Source organism: Calypte anna, chromosome 5 (genome assembly GCF_003957555.1).
Source record: "Calypte anna isolate BGI_N300 chromosome 5, bCalAnn1_v1.p, whole genome shotgun sequence".
In the NCBI taxonomy this organism is placed as follows: Eukaryota; Metazoa; Chordata; class Aves; order Apodiformes; family Trochilidae; genus Calypte; species Calypte anna.
This window is the reverse complement of record NC_044250.1, coordinates 16,113,438-16,127,804: the sequence shown is the minus strand read 5'-3', so window position 1 is coordinate 16,127,804 and position 14,367 is coordinate 16,113,438. Positions and strand designations below refer to the sequence as shown.

Here is a 14,367-nt window from a genome sequence, read left to right as displayed (position 1 = left end):
TGTTGGGGTGTTGGTTTGGTTGTTCCACCAACACAGCCTGTCACCTGGGGTGCCTGACACTGCTCTCAGTGCCATTTACCCCATTTTCCCATGAAGTGAAGGTTTCATCCCTCCCCTCTCCGAGCAGTGTCTGGGGAGGAGGATGCTCTCATGGGTGCTACCCCGGGGAAGACTTAGTTAAGAGAAAGAAAGGAAAAAAAAAAAAAGAAAAAAAGGGGGGTGTGAGGCAGGGGGAAGCAGGACTGTAAGGAGTAAGTAGCTGATAGCTGGAGACAAGTGAGGTTTTGGTGGTGGTCTGGTACCTTCTGGGTTGGACATGCTTGGGTGGGAACTCGGGCCCAGTGATGCTGCCGATTTCTGAACTTCAAACAGCAAAGAGCCTTTGGGAAAAAAAATCTGTTTAAGGCTATTCCATGTGGGTTTGAGGGCAGTGGATGAGAGGGGTCCTTGGCCCGGGGTAGGAGAGGACGCACGGGGGTTGTGGGGGAGCTGAGGATTCTCCTCAGGATGGTGCCAAGGGGGAAGTGATGAGCACTGGGCAGGGCAATGGGTGACAGATCCTCAGGGATGGGTGATGAGCACTGGGCAGGGCACTGGAGACCCTCAGGGATGGGTGATGAGCAGTGGGCAGGGCAATGGGTGACAGTCCCTCAGGGATGGGTGATGAGCAGTGGGCAGGGCAATGGGTGACAGTCCCTCAGGGATGGGTGATGAGCACTGGGCAGGGCAATGGGTGACAGATCCTCAGGGATGGGTGATGAGCACTGGGCAGGGCACTGGAGACCCTCAGGGATGGGTGATGAGCACTGGGCAGGGCAATGGGTGACAGTCCCTCAGGGATGGGTGATGAGCACTGGGCAGGGCAATGGGTGACAGATCCTCAGGGATGGGTGATGAGCACTGGGCAGGACAATGGGTGACAGATCCTCAGGGATGGGTGATGAGCACTGGGCAGGACAATGGGTGACAGTCCCTCAGGGATGGGTGATGAGCACTGGGCAGGGCAATGGGTGACAGTCCCTCAGGGATGGGTGATGAGCACTGGGCAGGACAATGGGTGACAGTCCCTCAGGGATGGGTGATGAGCACTGGGCAGGGCAATGGGTGACAGTCCCTCAGGGATGGGTGATGAGCACTGGGCAGGGCAATGGGTGACAGTCCCTCAGGGATGGGTGATGAGCACTGGGCAGGGCAATGGGTGACAGTCCCTCAGGATGGGTGGACAGCCCAGCTGCTCCCTCAGTCCTGTCCCAAACACACACCTTGAGCTGAGGTGTTTTTCCCCCCCTTCCCCGTTTCCTGGGAATGCTGAGGGGAGCGGCTGCAGGGCAGGCCCCAGGGGTGGGTAAGGGAATGGTGGTGAAAAGCCTCAGTTCCTCAGCTTTTCCTGAGGCAGGGAGAAGGAAGCCCCTGGGAATGCCAGGGAAGGAGGGGTGGTCGGGGGCTGCTGAGGAGCCTGGGCAGGGCCCATCCCAACCCTTCTTCCTCCAAAGCAGCGTGAGGTGAGGGCCTGGGGATGGGGGACAGGAGGGACTGAGCCCCCCGGGACCTCCCAGAGCCCATGGAGCTGTGCCCAGGGATGGAGGAGGAGATGATGGAGAGCAAAGGAAAGCAGGGGCAGGGGGCAGTGGGGGGGGTCTGCTTTGGCCTCCTGGGGACAGCTCAGTGCTCCCCAGCCCTGCCCCTCATGAGGGAACTCAACCACCCCGGGAGGGCACCAGAAATCCAGGAGGTTCCTCCAGGGCAATTCCCTGCTCCAAGGGAGGAGATGGCTGACAAGGGTGGGGGGAAGGACCATGGGAAGCTTCAGGGCAGCTTTGGGTGCAGCGGTGACAAAGTGTTGGGATTTGGGATCCGTAGGTGTAGAGAAACAAGATAAACCAGGTGCCTCGAGTTGCCAAAGAGTGGGTGTGAGTCCACCTGTGCCTGGTTAGGGCAGGCCCCCTATTACCAGGGGGCAATAAAGGTGGGACACACACCCACAGAGAGAAGCTCACTCTGGTGTGAGGCAATGGAGAGGCCAGCAGCTCGTGGAGCCTCAGGAGCAAGAAAGGCTCCTCCTGCTACATGTAGGGTGACAAGGATCTAGCCCAGGGCTCAGGAGAGCAGAGTTGGCCTCTTCAGAGCCTGCTTGGTGAGAGCATCACGGGATGAAGAGAGGAGAGGAACCCAAGAAACCTGATCAGTGTTCAAGGATCACCTCCTGCAGTGTGTCCCAACAAAGAGGAAGGTCTCTGGAGAGGTGCTGGTAAGGACAGGAAGGTTTATATTTATGTTTATGTTTATTTAAATCTCTGAAGTACTTCTGGAGATACCACTGTGGTGAACCACTAGGCAATGTTGAAAGCTCAGGGAAGGTGTTTGGCACCCAGAGGTGGGTGCTGAGCCCATCCATCCTGCTGCTGGCACTGATTTATTTCATTTTGTAATTTTCTTTTAAAAAGCATTGCATTTCTTGAAGTGCTCCAAGCAGACCTGCCTTTAAAAGGAGGTCTGATTCCTAAGAAGTGGCTATTCAGTATTCGTTCTTCCTAGCTCCAAATCCTCGGGGTGGTGTACGGGTTAATTCAAAATCATTAGTGCCTACAGAATGTCTTGACCACAGCCTTTGCAGCTTGCTTTGAAGCTTGCTGTTAACTGCTGGTTTTGTGCACTCCCCAAAGTATCCAGGCTTTTAGCTTTTTGTCTGCTGTTCACTGCCTTTCTTTGATTGCTATTTATTCAGCTCCTGAAAGCAGGAAATAATGAACCTGTCTTAAAGAAAACACTTGGTTTGTATTTGGGAGGGAGAAATCAAGGCCTTTCCTGCATGGGTTTTCTAGGATTAGCTGTTACGAGGCACATAAAGACCACAGGAGCTGATCAGGAGTGAAATGGTGGGGACAGTTCTGAGGTGCTTCTTGCCTTCCCCCCAGCCACGTGTGACCTGAAGGCACAAGACAAGGTGAACATCCCCAAAAGAGGCAACTGGCAATGGCTGGGAGATGTGCATTGGTGGAGAAGAAGATTGGAGGTAGGGAACCTAATACTCTTTACATGTCTTTGCTCTACATTCCCTATTTCTTGAAGGCAGTGTCAAGGAGGAAGAGATGAGGGTTCTAATAGCACCTACTCCCATGTAAATGGTGTCCAAGAGCTAATCTGAAGTGAGGATGGTTGCCTTGCAGCTCCCCAGGGATGGCTGGAAGCATGGAAGCCAAAGATAACTTCTTACTCTTTTTTTTAATTATTATTAATATTATTTAATGGCCTTACATGCACACATCTGAGGTCTGCAGCAAAGTCTGGCAAGTCTCTTTTGAGTGCCAAAGGACACCTCAAAGAGAGCTTTTCTTAGCAGAACTTAAGAAAACAAGTGAATCCTGGACACTCAAGTGGTGTAAAGCACCACATGCCACCAGGCTTTTTAAATCACCTTGGAGGTAATGGAAAGACTCCCACAGACTTCAGGGGCAACACATCAAACAGCAAAGCCAAGGTCTCAGCCGTGAGCTTCCTGTCCTTTGTTTTCAAACATCACTTTTGTCATATCCCTGTTGACAAATTGAAAATGCCTTATCACTGGCTGGAGGAGCTGAATAGAAATTGGATCTGAAAACAAATCCCGGGTGTAAATCATGGCACAAACGCACTGAAGGGGAAATCAAAGCTGTGTTCATCATCTGGACTGTCAGGGCCAGGTGGAAACAGCATTATTTTGGAGATGTCTCAACTGAGAAATTCCAGGAGTGAGAAAATCTCACTGGCTAATGAGGCTCAAACAGGTACACACAGGTCTGATCAGATAGAAGAATAAATAAAAGTGCTGTTTTCTTACTAGGGTCAGCACAGAAGTTGGTAACTATTAGGAGAGTCCTGGTTTCAGAGAAAAAGGAGAGAAAAAGGTTCCTGGGACCCCCCTGTCAGCTTCCAGGCTGTGTCTGTGTCAGTGATACGGGGAGCAGCTGAGCTATGGGAGGGGAGGATGGGGCTGGTGACCCAAATGGATCAATCCCAGTGCTCCAAGCCATGGTGCTCAGTGTGAAATGGCTCCCAAGAGAGCCCCATGGTGCCTTCTCTGGCTGGGTAAGGTCTCCTCCCTCTGCTGCTCCTCCTTTCCTCCCTGCAGCGAGAACATTCCCTGCCCCAGAAGAGCGTCACCTCCTGCCTTCCAGGCAGCACCAGCTTGGTTGCTCTCAGACTGGTGTGAGCTGTCACTGGGACCCTGGGCTTGGGCACCCCCAGCTGCTGCCCACTCCAGTCTGGGACTGGTCTGGCTGGGAAGGCATTGCCAGTGAGGAGGCAAGCTCCATCTTTACATATTTGTACATGACCACCTTGTAATTGGCTGTGGCTGCCTCATTAAACCTGCCCAAGGTTTTCTTCCAGCCTTAAAGTATCCCTAATTCTTCCCTGTCCCCTGCATGGTGGTGGGGATAGGAGGAGCCTCTCTCACTGTCTGCTTGCTGCCTAAAAACCATGACCAGGAGTTAAACCACTTTTAGGGGCAAATAAACCATGTGGGGTTTTATTTGGGGGAATTGTTTTTTACTGTAGAGCTATTTGCAGGCAGAGGTGGCTCCTGTAGTAGGGTTGGAGCAGACGATCCTTGAGGTCCCTTCCAACCTGGCATTCTGTGAGTCTATGAAAACAGTGGCATTTCTCAGGTGAATTGCACCCCCTGGTTCTGTGTTGTTGTGGATCCTCACAGTTGATTACCAGTGGAATGCAGATTTGTAGCCACAGGGGTGTGAGGCAGCTGTGTGGTCACAGGCAGCTATGGGTGTTGTGAGCAGGGGTTGTCACCAGGGCCTTCAGAAGTCTGTGTTCCTCACACAGGCAGGGAACACATCAAGTCAGACTTCAGGATCCAGTTCCAGGCTGCATTTGAGGAGCTGCCATGGGTTCCAGGAACCCACATAGTCAGAGCCTCACCAGAGGAGGTTTTTCAGAGCTTTTTTTTGCAACCTGAGGCTTGTTCCAGCCAGGCATGAAAGCACTTCACAGCCTGCCTGCAGATGGACTCAGAATCGTCATCCAGAGGTGGTTTTGGTTTTGCTTTTTTTGCTTAAAACTGGCATTTGGAGAAATGCAAAGCTTCCCAGGCACACACAGAACCTTGGTGCTGATGCTCCAGCAGAAGCTGGGTGCTGGCAGGTTCCTCTGTTCTTTCATCAGCTCATTTGTCCTGGTGTGTCTCGGGCACTGCCTTGGTGGGGTGATGCTGCTGCTGGGTGACAGCCCTGCCTGAGGCCACCCTGGCCCAGGGAGGTTCCTTCCTGCCTGCCTGCCCTCTTTGTTTGCTTTTCCAGCAACACATCATTACTCTGATCTCTGCAACAGGCTTTCAAAACAGATCTCTGAAATGCTTCAGATATAAAGTGAATAAATGACTACAGAGGAGTGGTGGAATTTTCGGTTGTGTGTAATGTGCTTTTATTTTTTTTTCTCCCAGCAGTCTTCTAATTGATAGATTTTTGCAAGTAATTAAGGACTGAATATTCAGTAACTTTTTCCCCCCACTTCTGCCTATCTGTTGATTCTATAAAGGGTTGTTTTTGATTAAGATTCAGAGAAAACAGGCTTTTTTTCTTTTTAATAAGCATGTGTCTTCTACGTTTGCTTTAAAAATTACAGTTGTTGTAAGCACATTTAATGGCTCTTCTCAGAGAGATCTGGCAAGGGAGGAAGCTGATCCAATACACTTATTAACAGCTGGAGAAGCAAGCACAGGAGAAGTGACAGCAGAAAGGGAATTACTTTCCTAGTTAACAAAGAGCAGGGGTGAAAGCTGAGATTTATAGCAATCAGTTGAAACATGTACTGACTCTGTGGAGCAGGATCACAGGATGGTTTAGGTTAGAAGGGACCTTAGAGATAATCTACTCCAACCTCCCTGCCATGGGGGTTATGTTTCCCCTTTTCCAGTCTTTGGGAACCTCTCCAGACTGCCACAACCTCTCAAACCATGCTGCTTAGTGGCCCAGGAACTGCAGCTGCCAGTTCCTTCAGGACCTGGGGATGGATCCCAGCAGCTCCCAGGGACTTGGGCACTTCCAGGTTCTCTGGGTGTTCCCAGATCTCATCTTCAATTTAAGCTCTGCTGCTCCTCTTAACTCTCCCCAGGACAACACTTGGGGGACAACCTTTCGTATGAACACCCTGAACCATTTCCTTCACCTCATTAAAGAAGCATTTTCTTTTTTTTTTTTTTTTTTGGTTAATACTGCATTTGCAACCTCCCAAAGAAAAGCTGTGCTTCAGGCAGGTTGTGGTGTGCTGCAGGAGCTAAGAGCAGGGCCTGTTGTGACTTTGTCTTTCTAGTCTTTTTGTTTGATTGGGGCTTTTTTTGGTGTTCCCTGTGTCTGACAGAGCAGCACCACTGTTACTGCCTTCCCCTTCACCCTGTATTTTTTTTCCTGAGGAGAAGTAATGAGAGCAACCAGGGTGGCTTTGCTTTTCCCTTTGAATGAGGCCTGCCATGTTTCTGCAAATTGCATCTTAATTGTGAGTATTTAAGAGCCACAGCTTTTCATGGCTGGCATCTTGGCATCACCTCCCAAAAGGCAGCAAACTAGATGAGAAAATTGCTTTTGCAGACAGACACAAAGTCCTCTTGGCTCATCTCAGCCAGTTCCTTGACAGCTTTCCCATGGCATGACACATGGGCTGCCTCTGCCAGATGTCCCCAGCCTGGGCTGTGACACTTTCTCAGTTCCAGCTCAGAGGCAGAGCTGGGCACAGTGCTCTGATCTGGCTGTGAACAAGCTAGCACCTACCTCCACCTAAAGCTCCTCTGTGATGTGGGAAAGTGTCCTAGTGGAGTGCAGCTTGGAAAGGTCATCCTATATTTCAGTGTTCCTTTTTAAAAAAAAACCCAAAAACTGCCTAAAAGTGCACTTAGGTAGCCAATACAGCAGCCCCACAGCTATTAACCACTATGAAACTCATGCTAGAGCTGATTGCTTAATTCATTTTGCATTAGGATAAAGCAAATGCTCTTAAAAGGTCTTAAGATTTGGTGAATATGGGAAATACCTTGTCTTACCTTGGACAAGAATGAAAAGTAAGGGTAAAGATTAGTAAGGTGATAGCCAGGTGGAAGCTGTACTTCAGCTGACTTTGTGAGCCAGTCTGGTGTTAATCACAGAATCACAGAATGGGCTGGGTGGGAAGGGACCTCAGAGATCACCAAGTCCAACCCTTGATCCACTCCCCCCGTGGTTCCCAGCCCATGGCACTCAGTGCCACATCCAGGCTCTTTGGAAAGATCTCCAGACACGGAGAATCCACTACTTCCCTGGGCAGCCCATTCCAATGCCTGATCACCCTCTCCAGAAAGAAATTCTTTCTCATCTCCAACCTAAACCTCCCCTGGCACAACTTGAGACCCTGCCCTCTTGTCTTGCTGAGAGTTGCCTGGGAAAAGAGCCCAACCCCCCCCTGGCTCCAACCTCCTTTCAGGGAGTTGGAGAGAGTGATGAGGTCTCCCCTGAGCCTCCTCTTCTCCAGCCTCAACACCCCCAGCTCCCTCAGCCCTTCCTCACAGCAATTCTGCTGGATCCCTTCACAGCCTCCTTGCTCTTCTCTGGACCTGCTCCAGCACCTCAAGCTCCTTCCTGAGCTGAGGGGCTCAGAACTGGACACAGGACTCGAGGGGACCCACTGAGCACACCAGGTACCTCTGGCAGCCCAGCTTGTGTTAAAACTACCTTCAGCTACAGAAGATAACCCACAGGGGTAGTTCTGAACCAGCAGGTGAGTGCCACAAGTTTAACTGTACCCAGAGCTGTCCCCTGCTCCAGTCTGTTTGTTTCCTGCCAGACTGCTGCACCAGGGACTTCTCCTCCATTGCATGCAGGCTGCTGATGCCTTTGAATAGAGCCCTGAGCAAGGCTTTGCATTTGGCCTCCTTCATTTTCAGGTGTGTTTAACTGCACACAACACCACCATGATTTATTTCCCTCTCTCAAGCTGACAGTGTGAGAGGAAGGGGAGACCTTTTGGCAGGGTCAGTGCTTGTCTCTCTCTCTCTCTCACAAGCTCTGCACACAATGTTTTGTTCCAGCAGAGAGCAGTGCAGTTTGGCCATGGCTCCACAAAGCCTAAGCAATGCCTCCCAAGTGTCAAGCTTGCATGTGGAGCAGCTGCAGAATGGTGCAGGTGCTTGGCAAGACCAAGACTTTGATCCTCTTCACACCAGCATGCCTGAATTCTCACAGCCAGGGCTTTCTGTAGGAACACTCAGGCATCTTTCAGCTCACTGAAGGGCACTGCACCATCTGAACTGCTGGTTTTTAGAACACAGCAGCACCAGGGTTTTATGAGAACTGGGGTAGAGACTGCAAGTTGAATTTACAGCAGAAAGCAGATTCTGCCAGCTCCAGAAACTTCCAGGAGCAGCACAGATTGAGTCCACCATCAGCAAACTCACAGATGACACCAAGCTGGGGGGAGTGTGGATCAGCTGGAAGGCAGGAGGGCTCTGCAGAGAGACCTGGACAGACTGGAGAGTTGGGATGATCCCAAGGGGATGAGGTTCAACATTCCAAGTGCTGGGTCCTGCACTTTGGCCACAACAACCCCATGGGGAGCTCCAGGCTGGGCACAGAGTGGCAGAAAGGGAGCTGGGAGTCTGGATTGCCAGGAAGCTGAACAGGAGCCAGCAGTGTGCCCAGGTGGCCAAGAAGGCCAATGGCATCCTGGGCTGGCTCAGGAACAGCGTGGCCAGCAGGTCCAGGGAAGGGATTCTGCCCCTGTGCTCAGCCCTGGGGAGGCCACAGCTTGAGTCCTGTGTCCAGTTCTGGGCCCCTCAGCTCAGGAAGGAGATTGAGGTGCTGGAGCAGGTCCAGAGAAGAGCAAGGAGGCTGTGAAGGGATCCAGCAGAATTGCTGTGAGGAAGGGCTGAGGGAGCTGGGGGTGTTGAGGCTGGAGAAGAGGAGGCTCAGGGGAGACCTCATCACTCTCTGCAACTCCCTGAAAGGAGGTTGGAGCCAGGGGGGGGTCGGGCTCTGCTCCCAGGCAACTCTCAGCAAGACAAGAGGGCAGGGTCTCAAGTTGTGCCAGGGGAGGTTTAGGTTGGAGATGAGAAAGAATTTCTTTCTGGAGAGGGTGATCAGGCATTGGAATGGGCTGCCCAGGGAAGTAGTGGATTCTCCGTGTCTGGAGATCTTTCCAAAGAGCCTGGATGTGGCACTGAGTGCCATGGGCTGGGAACCACGGGGGGAGTGGATCAAGGGTTGGACTTGGGGATCTCTGAGGTCCCTTCCAACCCAGCCCAGTCTATGATTCTATAATTCTATTGCTGAACCTCAAGGTTCAGTCCCATCTTTTTAACCCCTTTACCTGCCTGGCACAAAACACTGAGTTGCTGACTTAGTACTAAGTACAAAGCAATCAGCAAGATATAAGCATGCACTTTATCCAGAAACTGGAGGAAGGCTGCAAGGAAACACCTCCTTTATTTCAACATTTTAATGAAATGGAGCAATTTCTCTACATGAACAAACACCTATTTTAGCTGGTGGATGCACCTAAAAGTTTGTGAAACAGAATTAAACAGACACAGCATTAAAAAGAAGCATCCAAACTTTTCATTCAAGCTCCAAATCTTGGCTGAATGGACTTCATCCTCCTTCCTTTGTTTCCCTGAGAGAGCACAGTTGGTTGGGGTGGTATTTCTGCTTCTGCTAATGATGGCTTTTACCATTTACTGTCTGAAGTCCAGTTTGGAACTCGAGACAGGTTCCCCAGGGCTTGCCCCACGGTACTTTATCCATCTCATTTCTCCAGGGGTGCATAATTCAGAAGCTTCTCAATGAGATCCACGTGGGCCAGCAGCATCCTGCGGCAGCAGTAACGCTTCAGGCCAAGGGCATCCAGGGCATCTCTGTTCATGAGAAAAGAAAAACAATTTAAATCAAGAAAAACAATTTAAAACCCCCCCAAACAAAAACAACAGAACAACAACAACCACACACACCCCCCCAAAAACCCAAACAACACAAAACAACCCAAACAAAACCCCAAACAACACAACACAACCCAAACAAAGCCCCAACATAAAAAAAGCCCCAAGCAACATAAAAAAACCCCAAACCCAACAAAAAACCAACACCCAAACACAAAAGAGAGACTCAGAAGCACTCCTGTGTGTTGCCAAGCAACATGCTGATGACTTTGAACTTGGTCCCAGAGCAGAGCTAAGTTTGCAGTGAGAATGAAGAAACTATTTAGCATGTGGTGGTGATGTCCTTTTCCATGATCTGCAGCTGAAGGAGGCATCCAGCTGACAGCTCCAGAGCTTTCAGAGAGAAATCTGCAGAACTCCCAGAGGAACAGAACCCCAAGAGATTTACCCTTGCACAGGGCCTCTTCTGAACTATCCCCCCCTTGTGAGGGCACCTTTGGCCATGGAACATCAAAGGTAACTGAGATGCAAGTGTTTTGGTTTGGGAAATAGGATTTCAGTCTTTGCAGCTGGAAAGAGAGCTTAAATATGGTGCATTTCTAACCTTCTGTGGTTACAGTAACTGAGTCTTTCTCTTACAAACAGAAAAAAGAGGAGCTGATGTGGTTAAGATCCTGATCAACCAAGAAGTGAGAATGCAGCAACAGAAACAAAGCTCTGGAACATTCTCCTGCTGGCAGAAGGCAGCATGAAGACAAGAGATTCCTGACCTGGGACCAAGGAGTAACATCTGTAAGCACTGTTCCCCATGCTATTGGCAGCATCTCTAAGCACCATCATAACTAAATATATGTATTTATAGATCTCTGTGTAGCTGAGGATGATGCTTGCCTCCCTCACATGAGGAATTTGTGATCTAGGCCCTGGTAAAAGGGTGAGGAGAGACAGAAACTGAAGTGACTTGGAATGCAAACTCCCCCTCCTATGGATGAGATGTTGATCCAGAGGAAGGTTAAAATCCTTCCATGTCAGAAAGCCATCCAGTTCCACACAGCCTGTTCTGTTCCCACACAGGCTGCTCACCAAGACGTTTCTGTTTTACAGCTTTTCCACTTAATTCCTTCTGAGTGACTGCTCAAGTTTCTGTGATATGGGTGGAGAATTTATGAGTCTTTCCTCCCCTAAGCCACTGCATGTGTCTTCAGAGGATTTAGCTATCAGAGCACTCAGATAAGTGACAGTACCTGAGCTCTCCCACACCAACCTATAAAGCATAAAGCCAGCCTGATGCCCCTCCAGAACCTGACAGTCAGGAAATACGACTGACCTTGGGTGTTTAGAGCATTCTCCTGCAGGAAGAAGCTGACAGATCCTTCCCTACTTCTTCAGTTTTGTACAGATGATTGAAAGGAAGCCTCTGCCTGAGCTGGAGCTGGTAAAAACTTGTTGGGTTCAAGCACTGAGTCCAACTCCAGCAGCTTCTCTGCTGCCATTAAAACTTTCTGTAGCTGGCCAGCAGCTCTCCAAGGGCTTCAGCAGGAGGGCTGCTCATTTTTAGGAGCAGCATTTGCAAAAAGCTGACTGTAGGAACAGAGCATGTTCAAAACAAAATGCATAAATAACATCCCCATGTCTAAACTTTCCAAAAACATTTGAGAAAAAAATACTTGGAAACTAAGTCAGAAAACACTACTGGAATAGCTCTGATAAATGTCAGTATTGCTGAGGAGTGACCTGCAACCCAGACCACTGCAAAGCTTTTCACTCCATAAATGAAAGGAAAATATTTGCTTTTGGTAGGAACTTGCCAAACACCTTGTTTAGCAGCTGCAATGTTCTCCTCAGCTGCCTGAGATAGATTCTGGGATGTAAATACACCCTAAAAAGGCCACTCAGAGAAGTAATGAGATTTGGAGAAAGTGCTGAATAATTTACACTGGACAGCTTTTAATGAGCCTGGGAGGACAGGAAACCTTCCCCCTGCAAATGCCAGACTGAGCACTGAGAAGCACAGAAATTAATTGCAATTTCCTACAAGATTAGATGAGTCTCAAACCCCAAAGCTTTCCTTCCCTGCTTGGTCTGTGCTCCACTGTTTAACAGCAGATTAAATGGTGTCCTAAACCTAAGAATATTTTCAGATTTACTTAAGAAAAAAGGCAGTGGGATCTGTGTTGTTAATATCCACTCTTCTGATAGTTCATTGACAGAAGTCCTTTAAAAAACCTTATGAGTCAGCTGAACCATAGGAATGCAAAGCAAATCCTCTTTCCTTTCTACTTAAGAATTCCAACATCACTCTGCAAGTCTCTCAAAATTGTTTTCCACTCCTTTGAATTGCAAATGTCTTCTTTTTTCTCTTCATCCTTGATGACAGTGGGAGTGTTTCTCCAGAGTTACCTTCTCAAACCCCTCTGAAGTTGTCCCACCACAGCCAGACCCTCCTGGAACTACTACAAGACAATCCTTGCTGTGCAAAGCACGTACAGGCTTATTAAAATAAAACTATCAAGTATTTGGAGCAGTTAAACCTCCTCTTCTCCCCAGCAAACCAACAGTTTCAAATAGGGTTGGCAATTCTAGGGAGTGAACGTGGAATTTTTTTACAGAACCCAAAATGGGGACCCATTGTCACCAGGACTGGTTACTCCCTGCTCGTGTGACTTCTCTCACCTTTAAAAAAAACCCATAATGGTGATAAAGTTGATAATACTGCTGCTTTTTTTTCTAGTTAAATACCTGAGGCTGTCCTGGCTCTAAAGGTTTTGCCTCAGCCAAATCCATGCTGCTACCCAAGAAGGTTCAGCAGGTAACAACTGCTTTCTGACTTTACAGAATGTACAACCCCTGGTTAAATACAGAATGTATCTGTACAGCAATTCTGTAACACAGTGAATGTGGATATTTTATGCCCATTTTATTGTTTGTTCCCGTCAGAACAGAGGCTAAATAATTGTCCTTACTGGGTGTTTATCTTGGGCCAGGCAGCTATTTGAATGAGAGTGCTGTTCTTCAGTGAAAAAAAAAATAAATTCATTTTCAGTATCTCAGCATTACTGCATTGTTTTGAGAGCCTGACAACAACCCCATGGGGAGCTCCAGGCTGGGCACAGAGTGGCAGAAAGGGACCTGGGAGTCTGGATTGCCAGGAAGCTGAAGAGGAGCCAGCAGTGTGCCCAGGTGGCCAAGAAGGCCAATGGCATCCTGGGCTGGCTCAGGAACAGCGTGGCCAGCAGGTCCAGGGAAGGGATTCTGCCCCTGTGCTCAGCCCTGGTGAGGCCACAGCTTGAGTCCTGTGTCCAGTTCTGGGCCCCTCAGCCCCTCAGGAAGGAGCTTGAGGTGCTGGAGCAGGTCCAGAGAAGAGCAAGGAGGCTGTGAAGGGATCCAGCAGAATTGCTGTGAGGAAGGGCTGAGGGAGCTGGGGGTGTTGAGGCTGGAGAAGAGGAGGCTCAGGGGAGACCTCATCACTCTCTGCAACTCCCTGAAAGGAGGTTGGAGCCAGGGGGGGGTTGGGCTCTGCTCCCAGGCAACTCTCAGCAAGACAAGAGGGCACAAAGGGTCTCAAGTTGTGCCAGGGGAGGTTTAGGTTGGAGATGAGAAAGAATTTCTTTCTGGAGAGGGTGATCAGGCATTGGAATGGGCTGCCCAGGGAAGTAGTGGATTCTCCGTGTCTGGAGATCTTTCCAAAGAGCCTGGATGTGGCACTCAGTGCCATGGGCTGGGAACCACGGGGGGAGTGGATCAAGGGTTGGACTTGGTGATCTCTGAGGTCCCTTCCAACCCAGCCAGTTCTATGATTCCATCCCAGAGGAGCCCAGGCCCCGCAGGGCAGCACTCACCCTTCCGTGTACTCAGCCTGCAGCAGCCCCAGGTACGCTTCCCATTTGTTCCCAACGATCTTCCCGCAGGTGAAGCACCGCACCGGGATGATCATTGTACCTGCAAAGTTCAAAACAAAAAATAAACACCGAGCAGTTTCACATCTTCGCCCCAAATTACTCAACGCCACCTTCAAATACAACGACAGAAACCAACCCCGTGTTCGGGCCCAAGAGGCGCCTCAGAACGGGGCAGCGGGGCGAGGCCCCGGGGCTGTGCCGCGGAGGGCAGTGGCACTGGGACACCGATCACACCCGCCCGGGGGAACCGGAGAGGGCCCGGGCCCGGCTCATCCCGGCAGAACGGGCCGGGAGGTGGCGGGAAGGCCCCGGGAAGGCCCCGGGAGCTCGGGTGGCCGGGCCAGGCCGCCCCCGAGGAGACCGTTCCCAGCTCGCCCGCCAGTCCCGCTCTAAGGCTCCCCGAAAGCAAACCCCCGGTCCCGCCTGGGGCTGCGGGGCCCCGTCTCGTACCGCAGCGGCCGCTCCCGCAGCGGCGGTCCGGGCGCGGAGAGGACACGGAGAGGGCCCGGTGCACCCCCGCGATCGCGCAGCGATGGTACAGGCCGCGGTACGGCGGCCCGCGTGGCTCAAGAGAGCGCG

The 14,367-nt window shown here is 50.5% G+C and overlaps 1 protein-coding gene across 2 annotated transcripts; it reads right to left on the bottom strand.

The window, feature by feature from the left end:
- Positions 1-9,415: 9,415 nt before the first annotated feature.
- POLR2L (RNA polymerase II subunit L) lies at positions 9,416-14,337 on the bottom strand. 2 transcript variants are annotated; one of them, XM_030451177.1, is made up of 3 exons: positions 13,925-14,028; positions 13,729-13,828; positions 9,416-9,868 (listed from the first exon to the last, which is right to left on the bottom strand). In XM_030451177.1, exons 2-3 carry the CDS (start codon positions 13,821-13,823, stop codon positions 9,760-9,762), a joined length of 204 nt encoding a protein of 67 aa, XP_030307037.1. In that variant the 5' UTR covers positions 13,824-13,828; positions 13,925-14,028; the 3' UTR covers positions 9,416-9,759. The 2 variants fall into 2 exon arrangements, with proteins under 2 accessions (XP_030307037.1, XP_030307036.1); XM_030451176.1 differs by lacking the exon at positions 13,925-14,028 and adding an exon at positions 14,239-14,337 and having other exon boundaries at positions 9,422-9,868.
- Between the last annotated feature and the right edge of the window lie 30 nt (positions 14,338-14,367).

What these genes read in the sequence shown, in the direction of transcription:
- POLR2L (XM_030451176.1), bottom strand. Translation starts at nt 13,823, where the DNA reads ATGATCATCCCGGTGCGGTGCTTCACCTGCGGGAAGATCGTTGGGAAC. An exon ending in CAGGCTGAGTACACGGAAGG is followed by an intron (nt 9,869 to 13,728) that starts GTGAGTGCTGCC and finishes TCTCATGAACAG; the next exon opens with AGATGCCCTGGATGCCCTTG.